The sequence below is a fragment of the Lactuca saligna genome, chromosome 9, assembly GCF_052625555.1.
Source record: "Lactuca saligna cultivar CGN05327 chromosome 9, ASM5262555v1, whole genome shotgun sequence".
NCBI lineage: Eukaryota > Viridiplantae > Streptophyta > Magnoliopsida > Asterales > Asteraceae > Lactuca > Lactuca saligna.
In genome coordinates, this window is record NC_136425.1 from 13,077,602 (window position 1) to 13,095,251 (window position 17,650).

General features: G+C 34.3%; 2 protein-coding genes and 1 pseudogene across 4 annotated transcripts; 1 reads left to right on the plus strand and 2 right to left on the minus strand.

Annotated features, from left to right (window-relative positions):
- Positions 1-230: 230 nt before the first annotated feature.
- LOC145016004 (uncharacterized) lies at positions 231-6,608 on the minus strand (annotated as a pseudogene). Its single transcript, XR_013666110.1, has 4 exons — positions 5,423-6,608; positions 796-1,024; positions 412-710; positions 231-311 (listed from the first exon to the last, which is right to left on the minus strand). The product of XR_013666110.1 is annotated as an uncharacterized LOC145016004 (transcript).
- A 2,812-nt stretch (positions 6,609-9,420) lies between these two features.
- LOC145017515 (protein farnesyltransferase/geranylgeranyltransferase type-1 subunit alpha-like) lies at positions 9,421-12,156 on the plus strand. Of its 2 annotated transcripts, none has more exons than XM_078975535.1 (5): positions 9,421-9,755; positions 10,061-10,170; positions 10,274-10,394; positions 10,464-10,559; positions 11,508-12,156. In XM_078975535.1, the coding sequence occupies exons 1-5, from the start codon at positions 9,525-9,527 to the stop codon at positions 11,964-11,966; spliced, it is 1,017 nt and encodes a 338-aa protein (XP_078831661.1). In that variant the 5' UTR covers positions 9,421-9,524; the 3' UTR covers positions 11,967-12,156. The 2 variants fall into 2 exon arrangements, with proteins under 2 accessions (XP_078831661.1, XP_078831662.1); XM_078975536.1 differs by having other exon boundaries at positions 9,448-9,755; positions 9,835-10,170.
- A 1,880-nt stretch (positions 12,157-14,036) lies between these two features.
- On the minus strand, positions 14,037-15,353 carry LOC145016006 (MYB family transcription factor). Its single transcript, XM_078974451.1, has one exon. It carries the CDS (start codon positions 15,351-15,353, stop codon positions 14,037-14,039), a length of 1,317 nt encoding a protein of 438 aa, XP_078830577.1.
- Between the last annotated feature and the right edge of the window lie 2,297 nt (positions 15,354-17,650).

Consider the following 17,650-nt stretch of genomic DNA (forward strand, 5'->3'; position numbering starts at 1 on the left):
AATTCAAATGGTTTAGAAAAACAAAACAACTAAAGCGTGGTTGAAAATTGGAATCGATTTAGATATTCTGTTGGAATTTAATGTATTCAGATATTATCTGATCAAATCTCAGATAATAGAATATTGTAATCAATAAAGAAAATAAGATACCTGATTGAGTTTTAAATTAACTTTTATTCTGTTTCAACATGTGTTTCCTTTTGATTGACAGTCAATGAATCACCAAAGAATCAACATCCAGTTCCGATGATGGGGATGGTGGCCAAATGAACCAAGAACACTGCAAACCCAACTGGAAGAGGAGCCAAAATCTACAATAAACACATTCAAATTTAATTCAAGAAAAAATCTCACCTTTTCTAAAGTGAATATCTGTATATAATTCAATAGTCAATGGAGTGAGTTGCATACAGGGACATGGGAGTCTCTGGTGCTTCTTTTAGCATCAGTTGCAGAGAACACAGTGTAAACAAGCACGAAAGTGCCAACAATCTCAGCACCAAGACCATCACCCTTTGTGTAACCATGGGCGACGACATTAGCACCACCGCCTAACGTCGTGTACTGCGCATCACCCTGAAACCCTTTCACAACTCCGGCACCACAGATCGCTCCAAGACACTGCATCACCATGTAGAACACTGCCCTGGTCAACGACAATTTTCTTGCTAATAGCAAACCAAATGTCACAGCTGGATTAATATGCCCTCCTGTTTGAAGATGAAATGTAGTTTTTAGACGATTTGAAGAAGAAAGAAGATAAAATTAGGGTTCCGGTGGAAAGTGGAAACATACCTGAGATACCGGCAGTGCACTAGACAAGAGCGAAAATCATACCACTGAAAGCCCACACGATTCCTTGAATACCCACCGTGCCACATTTCGTCAGAGATTTGACCACACCCACTACAATCAACACCGAGATGTAGAGGAACAAGAAGGTGGTGATGAACTCTACGATACCGGCTCTGTGAAACGACCATGACAACAACTCGCCTGGCTCAAAAAACGACATCGGTGGTGGCTCCTTGTAGTCTTCATTCTCTTCTCTTCGGATCGCACAGCCCCTCGCCTCCAGATTTCTCTTTCTCGACCGATATCAAAAAGGGGACTTGGACGACTAGGGTTAGTTTAGGGCCTTTTATGGTAATTGTTCCATTAATTAAGGAGTTTTCTATGAATTATTTTTGGTTTAATAAATGAAGGTGATGTAAAGTTACAAAATTACCCTTATATTATTTTTTAATAATTTTATTATTCCTAAATTCCTATTGGTCCATTTATGCACATAATAGTTGCTAAAAACATTTGAACCTAACTCTCTCTCTCTCTCTTTATATATATATATATATATATATATATATATATATATATATATATATATATATATATAACAAATTTATCTCTTTACCCTTTTATCTCATGATCCAACTCATCTTTTATCACATACCAACAATCTTATCTACCCATGTTCTACCCAACATGTTTGTAGATACAAAATATATATACGGTTTAACTCATTCAAACCTATATAATTCAGCCATTCCACAATCATCTCAAATAAACAACAATATATACACACATAGCACGTATTTCATAGCAAATACTTAATATTTATGTGTTAGAAGAAAGTGACTATACACTCACTTGATAAGACGATGATCGGACAGCACTACGGCTATTAAAATACTCTTTTGCGATGAAACCGGGCTTCACACGGGCAGAGCTTCGGATCGCAAACTATTTTTCTCGGGATCTTTGGGGCTTCGGGACTTGCTTCGAGTCTCGGGAATGATACCAGAGCTTCGGGGTATTTCATGCACGAAAATCGAAGCAACATGGGAGAGAGAGAAAAGAAAATGAGCAAAAAGGTTGGCTGCCCTCGCACCCTTTATATAGGGCCTGAACCCTGTCATTACGTTGGGCGTAATTCTCAACTACGCGGAGCGTAGCTCGGACTCGTCATTGCTTACGTATTCGGAGCACTCGAGTCTAAGGCGGTTCATGCACCGGAGTACGCTGGGCGTAGTTCGGATCGGATCGATGACTTTCCCCCTCCTTCGGATAATATCCAAATTTATATTAAAATTAATATATTTTAATTATTTATAAAACTTCCGAAATTCATATATTCCTCATACGAACTCCGTTCTCGTCGTTCTTTATATGCACGCATAGGTGAGACTATGCTCTACAACTTTCTTTTAGACTCCGTCGGCTAATTTTGATTTTATTTTTATTATATTATTTTAGTAGGTCGGGACAGGAAAACTCTGTTATAAATTCATAATTTCTTCATTTGACGTCCATTTTCGTCTGTCTTTTAACCGTTAGACTACTATCAACGAGATCTTCAATTCTCGTTTATATTGTTTCGTCTAGAAATCACCCGATCTCGAATTCGAGTTTCGGGCTGCATACTTCTAAGCTGAAACTTAGAAAAATCACAACTTCCTCATACGAAGTCAGATTTGGGCATTCTTTTTAAGCACGCTCTCGGTTTAACGAACTCTACGACTTTCGTTTAGATCACTAAGCCTAAATATCTCTCTAACGTAAATTCACTTTTTACGTCATTCAGCGTCGTGCCGGTTCTGTCGCAAAACTTCGACAGGTCATAACTTCTTCGTTATAACTCGGATTTCGGCGTTCTTTATATGTACGGAATCCGTGTAACATATACTACAACTTAGTTAAGATTATTCATTCAAAATAATCTTCCATCAAAATGTCATTTTTAACACTTATCGTCTCTAAATTAACTCGCCCTAATCCTTGGGTGTTACATTATCAAACATCATCTAGGTCATTTAATCCTTTCCAATTTAACATATAAATAAGAAATCCCCAATTTAGATTTCTAGGGTTCAAGCGGAAACAAAATCCTCATATCAATCAATGGAATGATTGAATTGAGATTGAGATCATCAAAACAACTTAAGGGAGGTTAGAAACCCAAACCTTAACCATTAAATGGAGTTAATTTCGACATTAGGGTTTTACCCACTTCACCAAAAACAACTTCTAGGCTAAATAGGAAGACTATTTTTATCTTGAAAGCCTTGATTCCTTATTTCCTTTGTTTGATTACTTAATTATTCACTTAGATAGAACCCTAGATGGAAGAAGATGAAGAATTGCTAGATGGAGAGTCTCTAGAATGCCCTTCAGCCAGATGGAGAGTCTTTAAAGTGCCCATCATGAATTTGGAAGAGAAATGATGAGGGTATTCATCTTACTTCCAGATTTTTTTTTAACATTTAGTCCCTTAAGTTTGCTCATTTTAGCCAAAACTCACAAAACCTCAATATTTGTAACATTAAGTCATGTTTTGACATAATAATTCATTCATCGTCCATTTTATAACCTTGGTAATCCCTTCTATTGAGTTAACCTTTTGATCAAATCACTTTGCCAACTTGACACTTTTGACCATTTAACTTTTAAAATGTTATTATTTTCCTCTTCTAATTTCCTAAAATTCATATCAACTTACGTTATGATTATTCATTAATGATTTAACTACGTAATGATTTTAGGATGTTACAAAAACAAGGATAATAGATAGGTTGGAAAATGTTTTTTATATGGTCATAAATAACGATATACTTGCAAAGTACATTGCTAATTTAGTTTTTTATTTTGCTAATTTATTTTTTAGTTTTTATAAAATCATGCTACATTAGACAAGTGGAATTATATTTCAATTTTTTAATTTTCTATCTTTAAAAATTTGTTATTCAAGACAATTTTCAATAGTATTTTACAGCAGAAACTGAAACTCAATTATCATTTTATCTGTTTTATGTTAAAAAGTTGAATTAATCATGCAACACAAGGAAAAAGCGGCCTTTAACTTTAGACAACGCAATGAGAGCTAAAAGTTGCTTTACACTGCATTTGCTCTCATTTCTTCTCCGCATAATCCAACCTATGGACCCCTTTCTGTCTTTTACACGCTTTTTCCTAATATATGGAGGGAGCACATAAATAAATAAACAAATAAAAGTAATAGCTTTATAGAGATCATATTTCACAATTTAATATATACTTGACAAAATATTTGTAATTCGTTCGAACACAACTTAATCCGCATGTGGATTCTAACAAACACAATGGAAATGAAAGTAAGAACATCCACAACACATGGTTCAATGTTCAATAAATGAGTTAAAATAGGGTGTAATGTCCATTCGAAATATAAAGAATTAGACTTTACCTTAGCGAGACACGAAAATGACATACAATGAATTTGAAACTTGAATGTCCGGTGAATAAGAAAAACTCTCATGTTTTTATTGTTTAACATGGACTCTCTAAAATACTAAATAAAAAAGTTGTAGGAAAATTAGAATCTTGTTAAATATTATTTAAATATTATGAATGTGTCCAACAAAATTATCGTGGAATTAATAAAGTTTAAAGTGTTAGTCACGAAAAACACCTATAATTGGGGTAAAAATAGTTGTGGTTTTGTGGACTTATAACATGGAAGACCTGGATCAAACTAGACAAATTGTACCTATATTTAGCTAAATTTACTTTCTTTTATGAATAAGCTAATGTTTAGTTTTGTGAAGAAACTAGACTCGGTTTCTTCTATTTCTTAAATATAAAAAACGATGTCAGATCTGTAACCGTTTCATGATTCTGTTTGGAATCCAAATTGTTCTATGCACACCATTTATATTATCTTAGATTTCTTTTTTATCGATCTAATTCAGACATCATGAATTACCTAAATTTCACACAATAAAGACAATTTAATCTGTAAAGAGAAACAAATTATATATATATATATATATATATATATATATATATATATATATATATATATATATATATATATATATATATATAACAGTACATTATAACTTAATTTCAAAATACAGCTCAAATTGTTAAAAGCATAAAACAACCCTAAATGCCACATTATAAAGACAATTTCATCTGTAAAGAGAAACAAAGAATATATATATATATATATATATATATATATATATATATATATATATATATATATATATATATATATATATATATATATATATATATATATATATAACTTAATTTAAAAATACAACCCAAATTGGTAAAAGTAAAATGTACACACAATTACATTTTATATTAACACTACATTATCATTTTTACTCGTAGATAGAAGGATCTTGTCAGGTGGTTGTTGTAAGTTTGTGTCTTTTTTCGAACTAAAACAACTCCAATTCAGTTCCAAGTTGTCAGAATTTTCCTTTTTTAGAATGCAATAGAACTTGTGATCTTCTGGCGACGCCGAAAGCACCAAGAGTGAACGACTTGTACAAAATTCGACGTAATTTTATGTTTGAGTTATGGGTTCCTTGACCTACAAAAGTTACATATCTGGCAAACTGAACCAAATTTGCTCAAATGCTTTAACAATTACATCGTGATACTCATCTGAATTCAAAGAAAGATAACATGCAAGAAGCTCTTCCAAGTCCTTTGACGCCCGGATGTTGTTCTCGACGATCATCTCCATCATTGATTCCATGAAATCTTTCTGAGGATCATACGATGATTTCACAATTGCAAAGCTTTCTGACAAGGTCTTTCTCTGTGCAGACTTTTGAACGATCCTTTTGCTCACTGCTAGTTTGGGAGAATTGGTTCTGAGTTTGACTCCGGAGACTGATTTTCTCGCCGGAGTTCTGTTGGCTTCTTTGAGTTTCTTGCCGGAATGTGATGTTTGTGTGTTTCTTGAAGTGGGTTTGGCCGGTTTTGTTATTATTGGAGGGAGGTTAAGCTCTATCTCAGGTGACAAATCAAACCCACAGCTTGAATTGTCACTATTTCTAGTCTCGTTTACATCGATTACGATGTCGGAAGTGGAAGAACTGACTCTACAGGTGCAAGAGGTGCACCAGGAGGCAGTGGCGAGTCCTGATTGAGTCGACTCGGAGGAGGAAGACTCGTGAAGGGAAAAAGGGCTAGTGTTTGTTGTGGGAGAATGAAAGAAATCTTGAAGGGTGCTTTGAGTCGAGTCAGCGAGTGAAGTGTGTTTTGGTGAAGGTCTGTATATGGTTTTTCTGTTGGGTCTGGTTTTTTTAGAAGATTTTCTTGGTGGGTCATGTAAATATGGGAATTTTGGTGAATTGTGGAATTGGGAAACTCTTGGGGTGTAATAAAACGAGTTTCTTGGCTGAGAAAAATGGTGGTTTTGCGGTGGTGCTGCTGAGTAATAAGAACCAGACGTTGGTTTCTTGCTGTGGGTGGTGGAAGTGGCGGTGGTCTTCGTCGTCTTGCTCATGTCTCTAAGCTTGTAAAACCAAGCATTTGGTATCATATCTGAAAATCTAAACCTGTAATTCCCCATTAAAACCTCTCTCTCTCTCTCTCTCTCTCTCTCTCTCTCTCTCTCTCTCTCTCTCTCTCTCTCTCGTATATAATTGTCGATATTTCACTCTGCAATCTGCATCTGTTTCGCCATGTGTGTGTTGAGTTTGGTTTGAGGAGTGAGGAGTAGAGGGGATAATAAATAGGTATAAAAGATGAAGAGTCAAGTAGCACGGTGGGCAAATGGCAGGTCGATTGGGCTTAATAAGATATCAAAAAGGGTAATTTTTTCATATGAATTCTTTAAATATATATGCATAACAATTTGCCCAGGTTTCTTTTTTATTTAACCTTTTACGCCTTAGAAATAATAAAACAATATATAAACAGGGGACAAACCTTACACGCCGATTTTTTTCATAACATATCATTCTAAACAATTATTTGATTAATAGACTTTTGATACCTTATTCAAAGATAATTTATAGGGTCTTTGGGATTTTTCTTTTAAAAAAACTTATTGAATTATTGCCTTTTTAAAAGGTCAATAAACTAAAAAAAATTGACAATACTAACAAAAAAAAACTTTTAAAATAACTTCTCATTAACCCTTCGAAATGAAATTTCGATAAGTTAGAATTTTCAACTTTTTAGAATTCCTTATAATTTTTTGGTTGTAAAAAATAGGGGCTTAAAATGGTAATGTATTTTTCGATTTGTACATATTTGGTCACTGAGTTTTTTTTTTTTTTTCGTTTATATTTACCCCTTGAACTTGTTAAACTATATACATTTAATCTTTATGACCAGCTACTCCAGGTTAGCCGGTATAAAAGAATTAATAGGGTAATATATTTTTCATTTTGTATTTATTTCTTAATATTTTTGTACACATTTAGTCCTTAATATTTTTTTTGCAAAATAAGTCATTTATGTTTTTATACTCATTCAGTACATATGAATGATTTTTTTAGGGTTTTCTCACGAAATCTTATGTGAGACATTCATTAATGATGTGTTTGGGCCTTTTGATGCTTATGTCCATCGTGATCTCCACTACTTGGTTGCTTAGGTCATGTGTTCTGAACTTCATAACTTCTACATACGATCTCGAATTTTAATGATCTTTACATATCCATGCAAACGAACTTTATATCCGTACATTCATATTTTAGTCTACTATAACTTTCATTTAGATTACTCTAATTAAAAAATAATATATTTTTACTTACGGTTTTTATATCCATATGCAGGGGCGGATTTAGCATGGTCTCAGTGTTGCACCGGCAACACCTATTTTTTCTGTCTACAGTGGAATTTTTTTTTATTTCTTTTCGTTTATAACTATTTTTCATGTATCAGCAACACCTATCTCATTTTGGCAACACCTACTATATATTCATACGTCCTCCCCTGTTCATATGTTTTTTATGAATGCATGTATGGATGTTTTTTTATAAAATCGTAAGTAAAAATATATTACATTTTAATGGTAGTAATCTTAATGAAAAAATTAACACATGGATATAAAGATCGTCAAAATCTGATATCCTATAATGAAGTTACGACGATCAGAATACAAGACTTAAGCCAAACCACAAGACCTACGCAACTAAGCAGTCAAAATCATGTTGGACATAAGCATCAACAACCCCAAACACCTCATCAATGATTGTCCCACATAAGATGTCGTGAAAAATATCTAAAGAAATCATTCATAAGTATTGAAAGAGTACAAATAAAGACTTATTTTGAAACAAAAAAAAATATATATTAATGACTAAATATGTACAAAAATATTAAAGACTAAACGTGTACAAAATGAAAAATATATTACCCTATTAAGTCATTTTCCCAGTTAACCTGGAGTAACCGGTCATAAGGACTGAATGTGTACAATTTAACAAGTTGAAGGGGTAAATGTGGACGAAAAAAAAAACTCAGTGACCAAATATGTACAAATCGAAAAATACATTACCCTTTTAAGTCATTATCCCTAAAAGATAAATACCTCTTAAAATATTTATAAGTTTAGACAAACATTTTTTAAAAAACAACTTATTGAAATATTGATTTTTTACCACAAAAGTTAATTCAAACAAATTCTTAAAACTCTTTTTTTCGTCACCATAATGTTGATTGGTGGATTACATCCATACCCTAAAAAGGGGAGAAGTGAGAAGGAATTGGATTCCTAAAAAGGATCGTTTGGTTTGCTGGAATCTGTTGGAATCGGAAGGAATTGGAATTTAGTTCCATCACTTTCCTATGTTTGGTTCAAGTTTTGAGAAGGAATTGGATTCCTAAATGTATCCAACTTTCCTTCCATTGAGGGAAAATAAATTACATCTAAAAGATGAGGAAATTCAAATTCCTTCGTGTGGGAGTGTTGAACATTACTATATTACCCTTTTCATTTTTAACATTAAATATGAAAAACCTCTGTAACTACTTGCGACCACCTCCACCACTACCCACCACCTCCACTACAACCTACCACCACCACCACTGCCACCCACCCACCCACCCACCACCACCACTAACCATCATCACTAATGTCGTCACCACTGCTACCACCTTCGCCACCACCACCCACCGCTTCCGTTACCACCATCACCATCGCTGACACCACTACTAACACCACCGTCACCACCACCACCACTACCACCACTACCCATAACCTTTGTTACCACTTACACCACAACCCTATCACTACCGTAGTCATTAGTAACTCTATCATCACCATCATCACCTCTATTGTCATCACCACCACCACCGTCACTGTCACCGCCACCTACACCCACCACCACCACCATCGCCGCCACTAACACCTACCGCCACAACCACCACTGTATCTACCATTAACACTATTGATGTCACTACTACCACTACCTCTACCTTCGTCACCACCACACACTACTGCCATCACAACCATCGCCGCCGCCACCACCACCGTTTATTATTTTTATAATTTATATAATATATTTTTGCATATAATTATAAAAAAGTGAAAGTAAGCAAAAACCAAGAATAATAATTATGTAATTTTACACTATTCTAATTCCATTTTGCACGTACCAAACTATTTACTCTAACCAAACAGGATATTAGAGATTCCATTTCTATCAACCAAACGCGCCCTCAGAGAATAAAAGCAGAAATTCCAAGAGGCAGGGGGATCGCCGGATCGGAGCATCATCGTCGTCGACTGAATGGATTCAGATGAAGATGAGAGGATACCACTGAGACAAAGACCGGAATGGTCCGACATCACTCCGGTGCCGCAGGACGATGGTCCTAACCCCGTTGTTCCCATTGCGTACTCTGAAGAGTTCGCCGAGATTATGGATTACTTTCGAGCTGTATATCTCGCCGATGAGCGATCACATCGCGCTCTTCAGCTTACCTCCGAAGCCATTCACTTCAATGCTGGAAATTACACCGTAAGAATTAACAAACTCTTATTGATCTCAAACTAATTTTGATTATAATTTGTAGTTTTATTACTACTTCGTTTTTCAGTGATCGAATCTGTTTGGAGCTCAATCTCTAATTGAGCCTTCGAATAGAGGATGATTGGGGGTTTTGAGTAGTTTGATACATGGTTGTAACAAACAGAAAGAAACTTTTGATAGCATGATTAGAAGTTAACAATACAAGAAGGAAATTGATGTGAACATAGTGGAAGCAAGAAACGCCGATTCAATCTACTATGAGAGCCAACATGTTTTTGTCTTTCACATCACAGGTGTGGCAATTCAGAAGAGTAGTACTCGAGACTCTCAATGCTGATTTGCATGATGAATTAGAATTCGTTGAGCATCTTGCTAGCAAGAACTCAAAAAACTACCAACTATGGTGAGACAGTATACTCTTTCTTAGACTAATCACTTAGCATTCAGATTCTACCAAAATAGCTTCTAAATGATATGATTTGAAATATTCTTAAATCTTAATACAGGCACCATAGGAGGTGGGTTGCTGAGAAATTAGGGAGTGAAGCTGCTGGTAGAGAACTTGAGTTCACCAAGAACATATTCTTAAACGATGCTAAAAATTATCATGCTTGGTCTCATAGACAGGTATGCAACTTAGTTATATTTCAGTATGTATAAAGGCTTCAGATTTGATTTATTTATTTTCATATTCAGTGGGTCCTTCAAAATCTTGGAGGCTGGGAAGATGAACTTGCTTACTGTGATAAACTACTTGAAGATGATATTTTCAACAATTCTGCTTGGAATCAGGTCTATAGATTATTAAGTTTCTTAACATGGGATCTTTATTCTACTACATGTTTTCTGCTGAAATTATTAAAACACATCATAATGTAATCAGTGGGGCCAAAATGTTCTTTGAGTTCTTGGGGTCTAGAAACTGTTTTCCATGAATATATATTTGTCATTTTCAAGAATTTTGTTTAAATCTACCATCCTAAATTCCTAATTCAACATCTTATTTTTTATTAATTACTTTTTTCTTCATACATAATCTCATTCATCATGCTTAGAGCCTGTGTCTTTTCCCATTAACTGCTGCAATGATGTATGACTGGAGTAAATGTTGTTTACACAAAGTCACACAGTCTGTTTTTTTAACAGAATGAACTGTCTGAATGTAAGTAAATGACTGTTTTACCCTTCTGTCTATAAGTGATGTTGAATAACAATTGATTGTTAATTCAAGAATTGTTATGAATTTAAATTGTATAACTGTTTTTTGGGTTGAATAAAAAGTACAAATGTGAATAAATTGCTATTTTACCCTTTTGTTTTAAAAATTGTTACTGATCCTTACCCCATTCCTATGGTATTCTGGGTTTTTTTAGCTGTTTAAAAGTGATTGTGAATGACTAATGAACGTTTATTTACAACTGTTATATGTATTAAAGTTGTACATAAATGTTTTTGGGCTGAATGTGAGTAAATGACCATTCTACCCATTTGTTCAAAACTAATGTTGAATAACAAATGACTGTTTATTTATTCAATACGGTCATAAATTAAAACCGTGAATAGCCATTTTTCATACATGATGAGCTGTCTTGAATGTGAATAAATGACCATTTTGCCTTTCTATTTAAGAGTGATTCTGAATAAGAATAACCAAACGACTGTTTATTTGAGAGATGTTATACATTAAAGTTGTAAATAACTGTTTATTGGATATAAATCCATAACTTAATTCTCTTTCAGAGATACTTTGTTATAACAAGACACCCGGGATTAGGAGGCATAGAGGGAATAAGAGATTCCGAGGTTAATTACACCATAAAAGCCATTATCACAAAACCAGAGAACGAAAGCCCATGGAGATACCTTCGTGGCCTCTACAGAAACAACATGAAGGCATTTATAACAGATTCCAAGGTCTCAACGGTTTGTCTCAAAGTGTTGACTTCCAAAGTCAACTGCGTGTTTGCTCTTAGCCTTTTCTTGGATCTCCTTGTCCATGGTTTTGAACCTACCCAAGACCTGAGAATTGCTCTGGAATCTCTGATTCCGGAGTCGAACAACTTTGATTCCGGTGTGGCAGCTAGGGTTTGTTCGGTTTTGGAAATGATGGATCCGATGAGAGTGAATTATTGGAGGTGGAGAAAGAGTAGTCTTTCTTCTCATGTTGAAGAGGGAGTTAAAAACCTCAGTGTTCATTAAGCCAAACTTTTTATACTGGACATGACTGTATTTAACATGCATTGGACTGAACTGAGATTGAGACGGAATTTACAGTACTTGCTCTTGATATCTTGTTTGTTTGTGTAAAAGATGTGAAATGTCAGCTTTTATCACCATTTGAATGGTTTTAAGTTTAAGTTTATGGGGTAAACATTTTGTTGTTTGGTAATGTAAAGTATTTTAGTATTTAGAGCGGCCTAAATGATACATCCTTATCTTTTAGAAAAACCAATTAGGGAAATAGACTTATTAAGGTAATTAACTTTTCGGTTTGTTCACATTTGGGTAACTATCTTTTTTTTTGTAACAGGAAAGTATTCACATGGATATTCAGAAAAGATGAGACCTTGGTTATTTTGTTGTTTCTATAACTTGTAAAACTATTTACTTTGCTGTGTTTGATAAACAGTCCCCCGTTATGTTTGATTTCTGGAAATTAAGATGTTATTAATTACAATTTATCCTTATAACATACTAATTTCTGGTTGACAAAGAGAACAGTGGACAAAAGAAGAAAATACATAGTAACCTTGTGTTAGTAATCGTGAGTTCGAAAAAATAATAAATAAATAAATAAATAACTTATCCTTTAGCATCCTATTTTTTGGAAACTTTTATAATTAAATTTTGAAGATATTGAAAATGGAGTGAAAAATTATTAAAAAAAAAAACATCTTTTTTTCTGGAAACTGCCATCTATAGCATTCTACTTTGTAAAAATGTTTTTTTTTTTTTAGATTTTCAACATGAAAAGGGGTAGAAACACGAAGCATAAATAATATAAACAAAAAAATTACATAAAAATATTCTAATATTTAGGTAATACACAGTGACCTTTATACTGTTGTTTATTTGGGACAATAGAAACAGAGGAAAAAAAATGTAGAAACAAGAAGAAAAGAAAGAAACAAATAGAATATCTGCTGAGTTGAACTTGTTTATTAGTATATGGAATAGAAACAGGAAGAAGAATAAGGAATGAGAGGAATGACAAAATTGTGAAGATTTTCTTATCGTATGCAGGTATATATTTGTAGATTAATCAAATGCAAATCGTCAAAAATCTTATAAATATTATTGGGAGATATTAGCTATTTCGCGTTAAATAAGGATGTGATACCGGATCGTTAGATGGACAACTTTTTTGTTTTTGAATTAATGTATTTAAAGGACTGTATGTTTTGAAATTACCTTATTTACAGATGATGTTATTAAAAATTTAAATTTCAATACCGGATTTTATGGATTACCGCTGTTAATTTCGTTTAAAAGGTGCAGAATTTTAGGTCCACAATGTATTCAATTTAATTTAGGTTTATTGAAATCGGTAATTTTGATATTTTAGCAATCAATATTTAGTAATTTTGGTAATCATTTTGGTCTTCAATGTTCAAATTCGTAGGAATTATCTAACATACGGATGTGTGGCAACTGATGAGTTGGAGGGCTACCAAAGTGACACGTGGATGCTAAGAACTATTCTTTTATAAATAAGGGTGTATCTGCTGATAATTAAGGGTGTATCTGCTGAATTCAGAATATGCACTTCCAATTCCGAACATAATTTTTTTTAATGTTTCATAATGTAAATAAATTTTGCTGGATATATATAATTGGTCCAGTATCTTTCGCCAACTTAGGCAACTGACTACCAATTTGTCGTGAAGCAATGGGCTAGACTTTAATGCATTTTTTTCACTTCCTTTGAAGTTTGAATCATATCATTCATACATTCAGCCTCAGCATGCAGTCATGCACATAACCTGTTTGATTAAATGCATATTCGCCTCTTCTTTTATTTCTTTAGTTGTCAATATGGTGTTTGCCAATATCACTTGAAAGAAATCTTTCTACATTACCCACATAATAAAGATTTAAACTTTAAAGCATGTTCTTCAATTTTAGAAGTTTAATATCAATAATATCACATTAACATTAAGCATACAATCACATTAACACCCTAATTTAACTCAAACATGCAACTTGTACTCATAGTAAGAACAAAAGAAAAGGCTCTGAATTATTACCAATATGCCACAGCCTGTCTTCCTAGCAAGTATTGCTGAGTTCTGAAAGATAAACCCGAGACTTAATCAACCTATCCCCAATTCTAAACCCTGGCATGATCATCAGCTCAACTTTGTAATTCCCAAACTGCCCTTCTACAGACCCAATATCATCTTTCCACCCTTCAATACTTTCCATATAATCATCACAGAATTTGCTTCCTCGATTCACTATAAACATTTCACTTTCAGGCTCTGAAGCTGCAATACCTTTTAAAAGCCAAACCCACCTTGCCATTTTGACAAATAATTGGTAAAAGGGTGTTATTGGGTGTCTTCCACTAGACACAAAGTTTCTTTGATCCAAATTTCCAAAAAAAGAAGCTTCTATCATTGGATGAACGATTAACATGTATTTTGTTCTACAGAATTCGGCAAAATTACCATTTGGGTCATCTATAAGAACATCAACAGGGTCGTTAAACTTCAAGACATCATCAAGATTGTGGGATTTCAAAGAAAATCCATAGAACATTCTTCTTGAAATGTAAGCTTCAAATGCGTATTTCTTATGAGATCTTACAGTGTACAAGACCGAATCTTGGATTGAGTTTGCAGCTTCATCAAGATCCCATCCTGAAGCTTTCATCAAAGCGATTAATGGCTTTGCAAAATCATGAATACTTTTTGAAACCTCTGTAACAACGTTATCAATAGAGGAGAAATTTAATCTATTTATGGCTTCCCTTTTTCTAAGGTTAATCTCTTCCATTATAACCTTGTTTTTTGCATCTAAATCACAAAGTTGTCCCTTCAGATAACTTATTTCAAGATCTTTCTTTTTAGCTTGAGACTTCAACCTTTCTAATGACTTCTCTTGAATCTTTTTTTCAGCTTGTAGAACAGTCAAACAGGCTGAAAGGGAGTTTGATTTCTGGAACTGTTTCTCTTTAAATGAGCGCCTAACCTTACACAATCCATCAAGATTAGAGAAAACAAGTTCATCAGCAGCTTTAATTTTGTCTGGATCATAAGGAATATGAGCTTCTTGGAGCTGAACATATGCCAATTTTAGTTCAGACATTATATCAAACAGCTTCGAGATCTCTTCATGACCAGACCAGCTGCTTTTACTACACACCTCAACCAGGTCAGGAAAAACTTTTGCATCATCGGAATCTGTCTTTCCGATTCCATCGACAAGTTCTTTTACAGCGTTAGAGAATTCCTGGTGCTGAAAATGAGTAGGGTTTTCAGAGGAGAATACACCGATCGATCTAAACTTACAAACTTTCGCAAATTTGGAGACGATTTCCGATATGTTCGATGAAGGTTTTGTAGGTTTAGCCGCACTTTCCATACCTAACTAATATCTAAATACCCAAATCTTATACTTTAAGAATCTACGAACATTCGCATTTCTTTTTCAAAAAGAAAAAAACAGAATATTCATAAAGTGAAAGTGAAAGCTATCCTTTCGAGTTATAATCTCAAAAACAACATCATTAGGTTTCCTGTCAGCCTAATCATATCCTCATGCTACCACAATTTCTGAGTTCCAAAACCCTAATGCCACTGATTAAGGCGCGAAACACTATAAAACCCGAGTAACATATATTTATACAGATTCTAAAGCGATTAGCAATGAAAGACTCACCGGTGACAGCACAATGCAGAAATATAAGGAACCTTAATCCACCATCAATCCAAGAAGATGTTCAGATTTTGAGTAAACTCGAAGAAGAAAACTGCAAATTTTGCAGATTTCGGAGTCCACTACTTGCTCAATGAACAAACAAATGGTGTGTGTGTGGATCAAGTAGGACGTTGGGAAATGTGTATAGTGGGTGGAGATGGATGCAGAGCTTTGGAGGAGGGAGCATCTGTGTACGGATGCAGGAGATGCCGCAGATTTTGAATTTTTGTGTTTTGTTTTTTATTAGGATCGGAAGGGGTTTTGAAGTTCTTGATTTTACAAGGGGTAATCAAGAAAATAAACTGATTTTCTAGTTTGGTTCCCTGTATTTTACATAGCTGCTCTTTTTGTCGAAAGTTGTGGTTTGTTTTGAAACGGTTAATTGGTTGTAGGGTAAATTACACCAATCATCCCTCATGTAAGTGTTAGAAAGCACGTTTGATCCCTATTTTCAAAAATTAACCCGGATCATCCCTTGTTTGTTTTATACTTGCACGCTTCATCCCTGAAAGACGAATTTGTTGCGCTTTTAGTCCATTCCAGATTTAAAATGACCATAATGCCCTTATGTATTTATTTTTCAATTAATCTAATAATACTTACTATTATTTTTAATTTAAAAGGAAATTGGGTCTCACTTCCACCCCTTCGTCCTTTAGCTTCAGCTCACCCACCCCTTTTCTCTGTAAACCTGAAGAACACCACACAAACACCGGCAACAAGTACCTCCCTGATATGTCAAAATCCGGCCACCGGCGGTACATCTGGCCTCCAATCCGCCACCTTCGCCTCTACAATCCGAATTTCCGTTCAAAACCTTCGCAATCGCTGTCAGAATCAGCAAATCCACAAGTGGATCTATGCATTCGTTGTATTAGATTTACATCATCTCAGATCTACTTGTGTTCGATGGAAAACCTTCGTCTTCGTCACTAACTGTTATTCGTCACCATGTTTTCGTCGGAGATGGAGCCCAATTTGCATTGCTTTGCGCTTAGGTCTTGAGAGTTACAAACCCGATTTGCAGATGTGTTGCCGTCGGCATATTTGAACAAGAAAGGAGAATGTGGCTGAGTGGATCTTCTTTCTCGGAAGTCATCGATCTCCTTCACCTGTACACCACCATTGGAAATCGTCTTCGAAGTTTCAAACATGTTTTCAGTGATCAGTGGTAGTATTGGAGGACGAAGTCAGGTGTAAAGGTGACACTTTAAACATAAGCGAATGTAATTTAAGGGTGAACGAAGGCGGTAGCAAGAGGTGTAAGGTGGTGATGGTGGTTTGGTTCAATGGTGTTAGTCTGTGAAAGAGGTGTGAGAATAGAGGAGAAGGAAAGTGACGTAATGAGGGGTTGGGATAGTTTGTTTTTTTCATTGTTTTTAATTTAAAATTGATAAGGAAACAAAAGTAAAAGAAAAAAGAAATTATCAAGGGTAAAAAAGTCATTTCATGTCAATAGGGACTAAGTGTGCAAGAAAAAACAAACCGAGGGACGGTCCGAGTTAATTTTTAGAAATAGGGACTAAACATATTTTTTGGCATATGCACGAGGAACGAATGGTGTAATTTACCCTTGGTTGTATTTTGATAGCCATTTTAATCTTTATTATCCGTTGGATCATTAAAGCAAAGTAATTTTGTAATCTTGTGGAACTAGACATTAGAAAATGATATGGTGTCTAGCTAGTGAGCCTTTTAACATATTCATCAACCCATTCGTGAATTAAAATATTGATATTGTCAAGAATATGGATGAATTGATTTAAATTAAGGAGAAAATTTTATAGAGAATATATAAAGAAAAAATCGGTGGTTTTAACGTGGAAATGTGTATGATAGTTAAAATCTCATACTGATTTTGATTTTCATAGGTAAAACCTGGATTTTTGCAAATTTAGTTTGTGACCCATTTTTTTCGCATATGACTGAGATTTTCGCAAATATCATCTGTGAAAATCCTA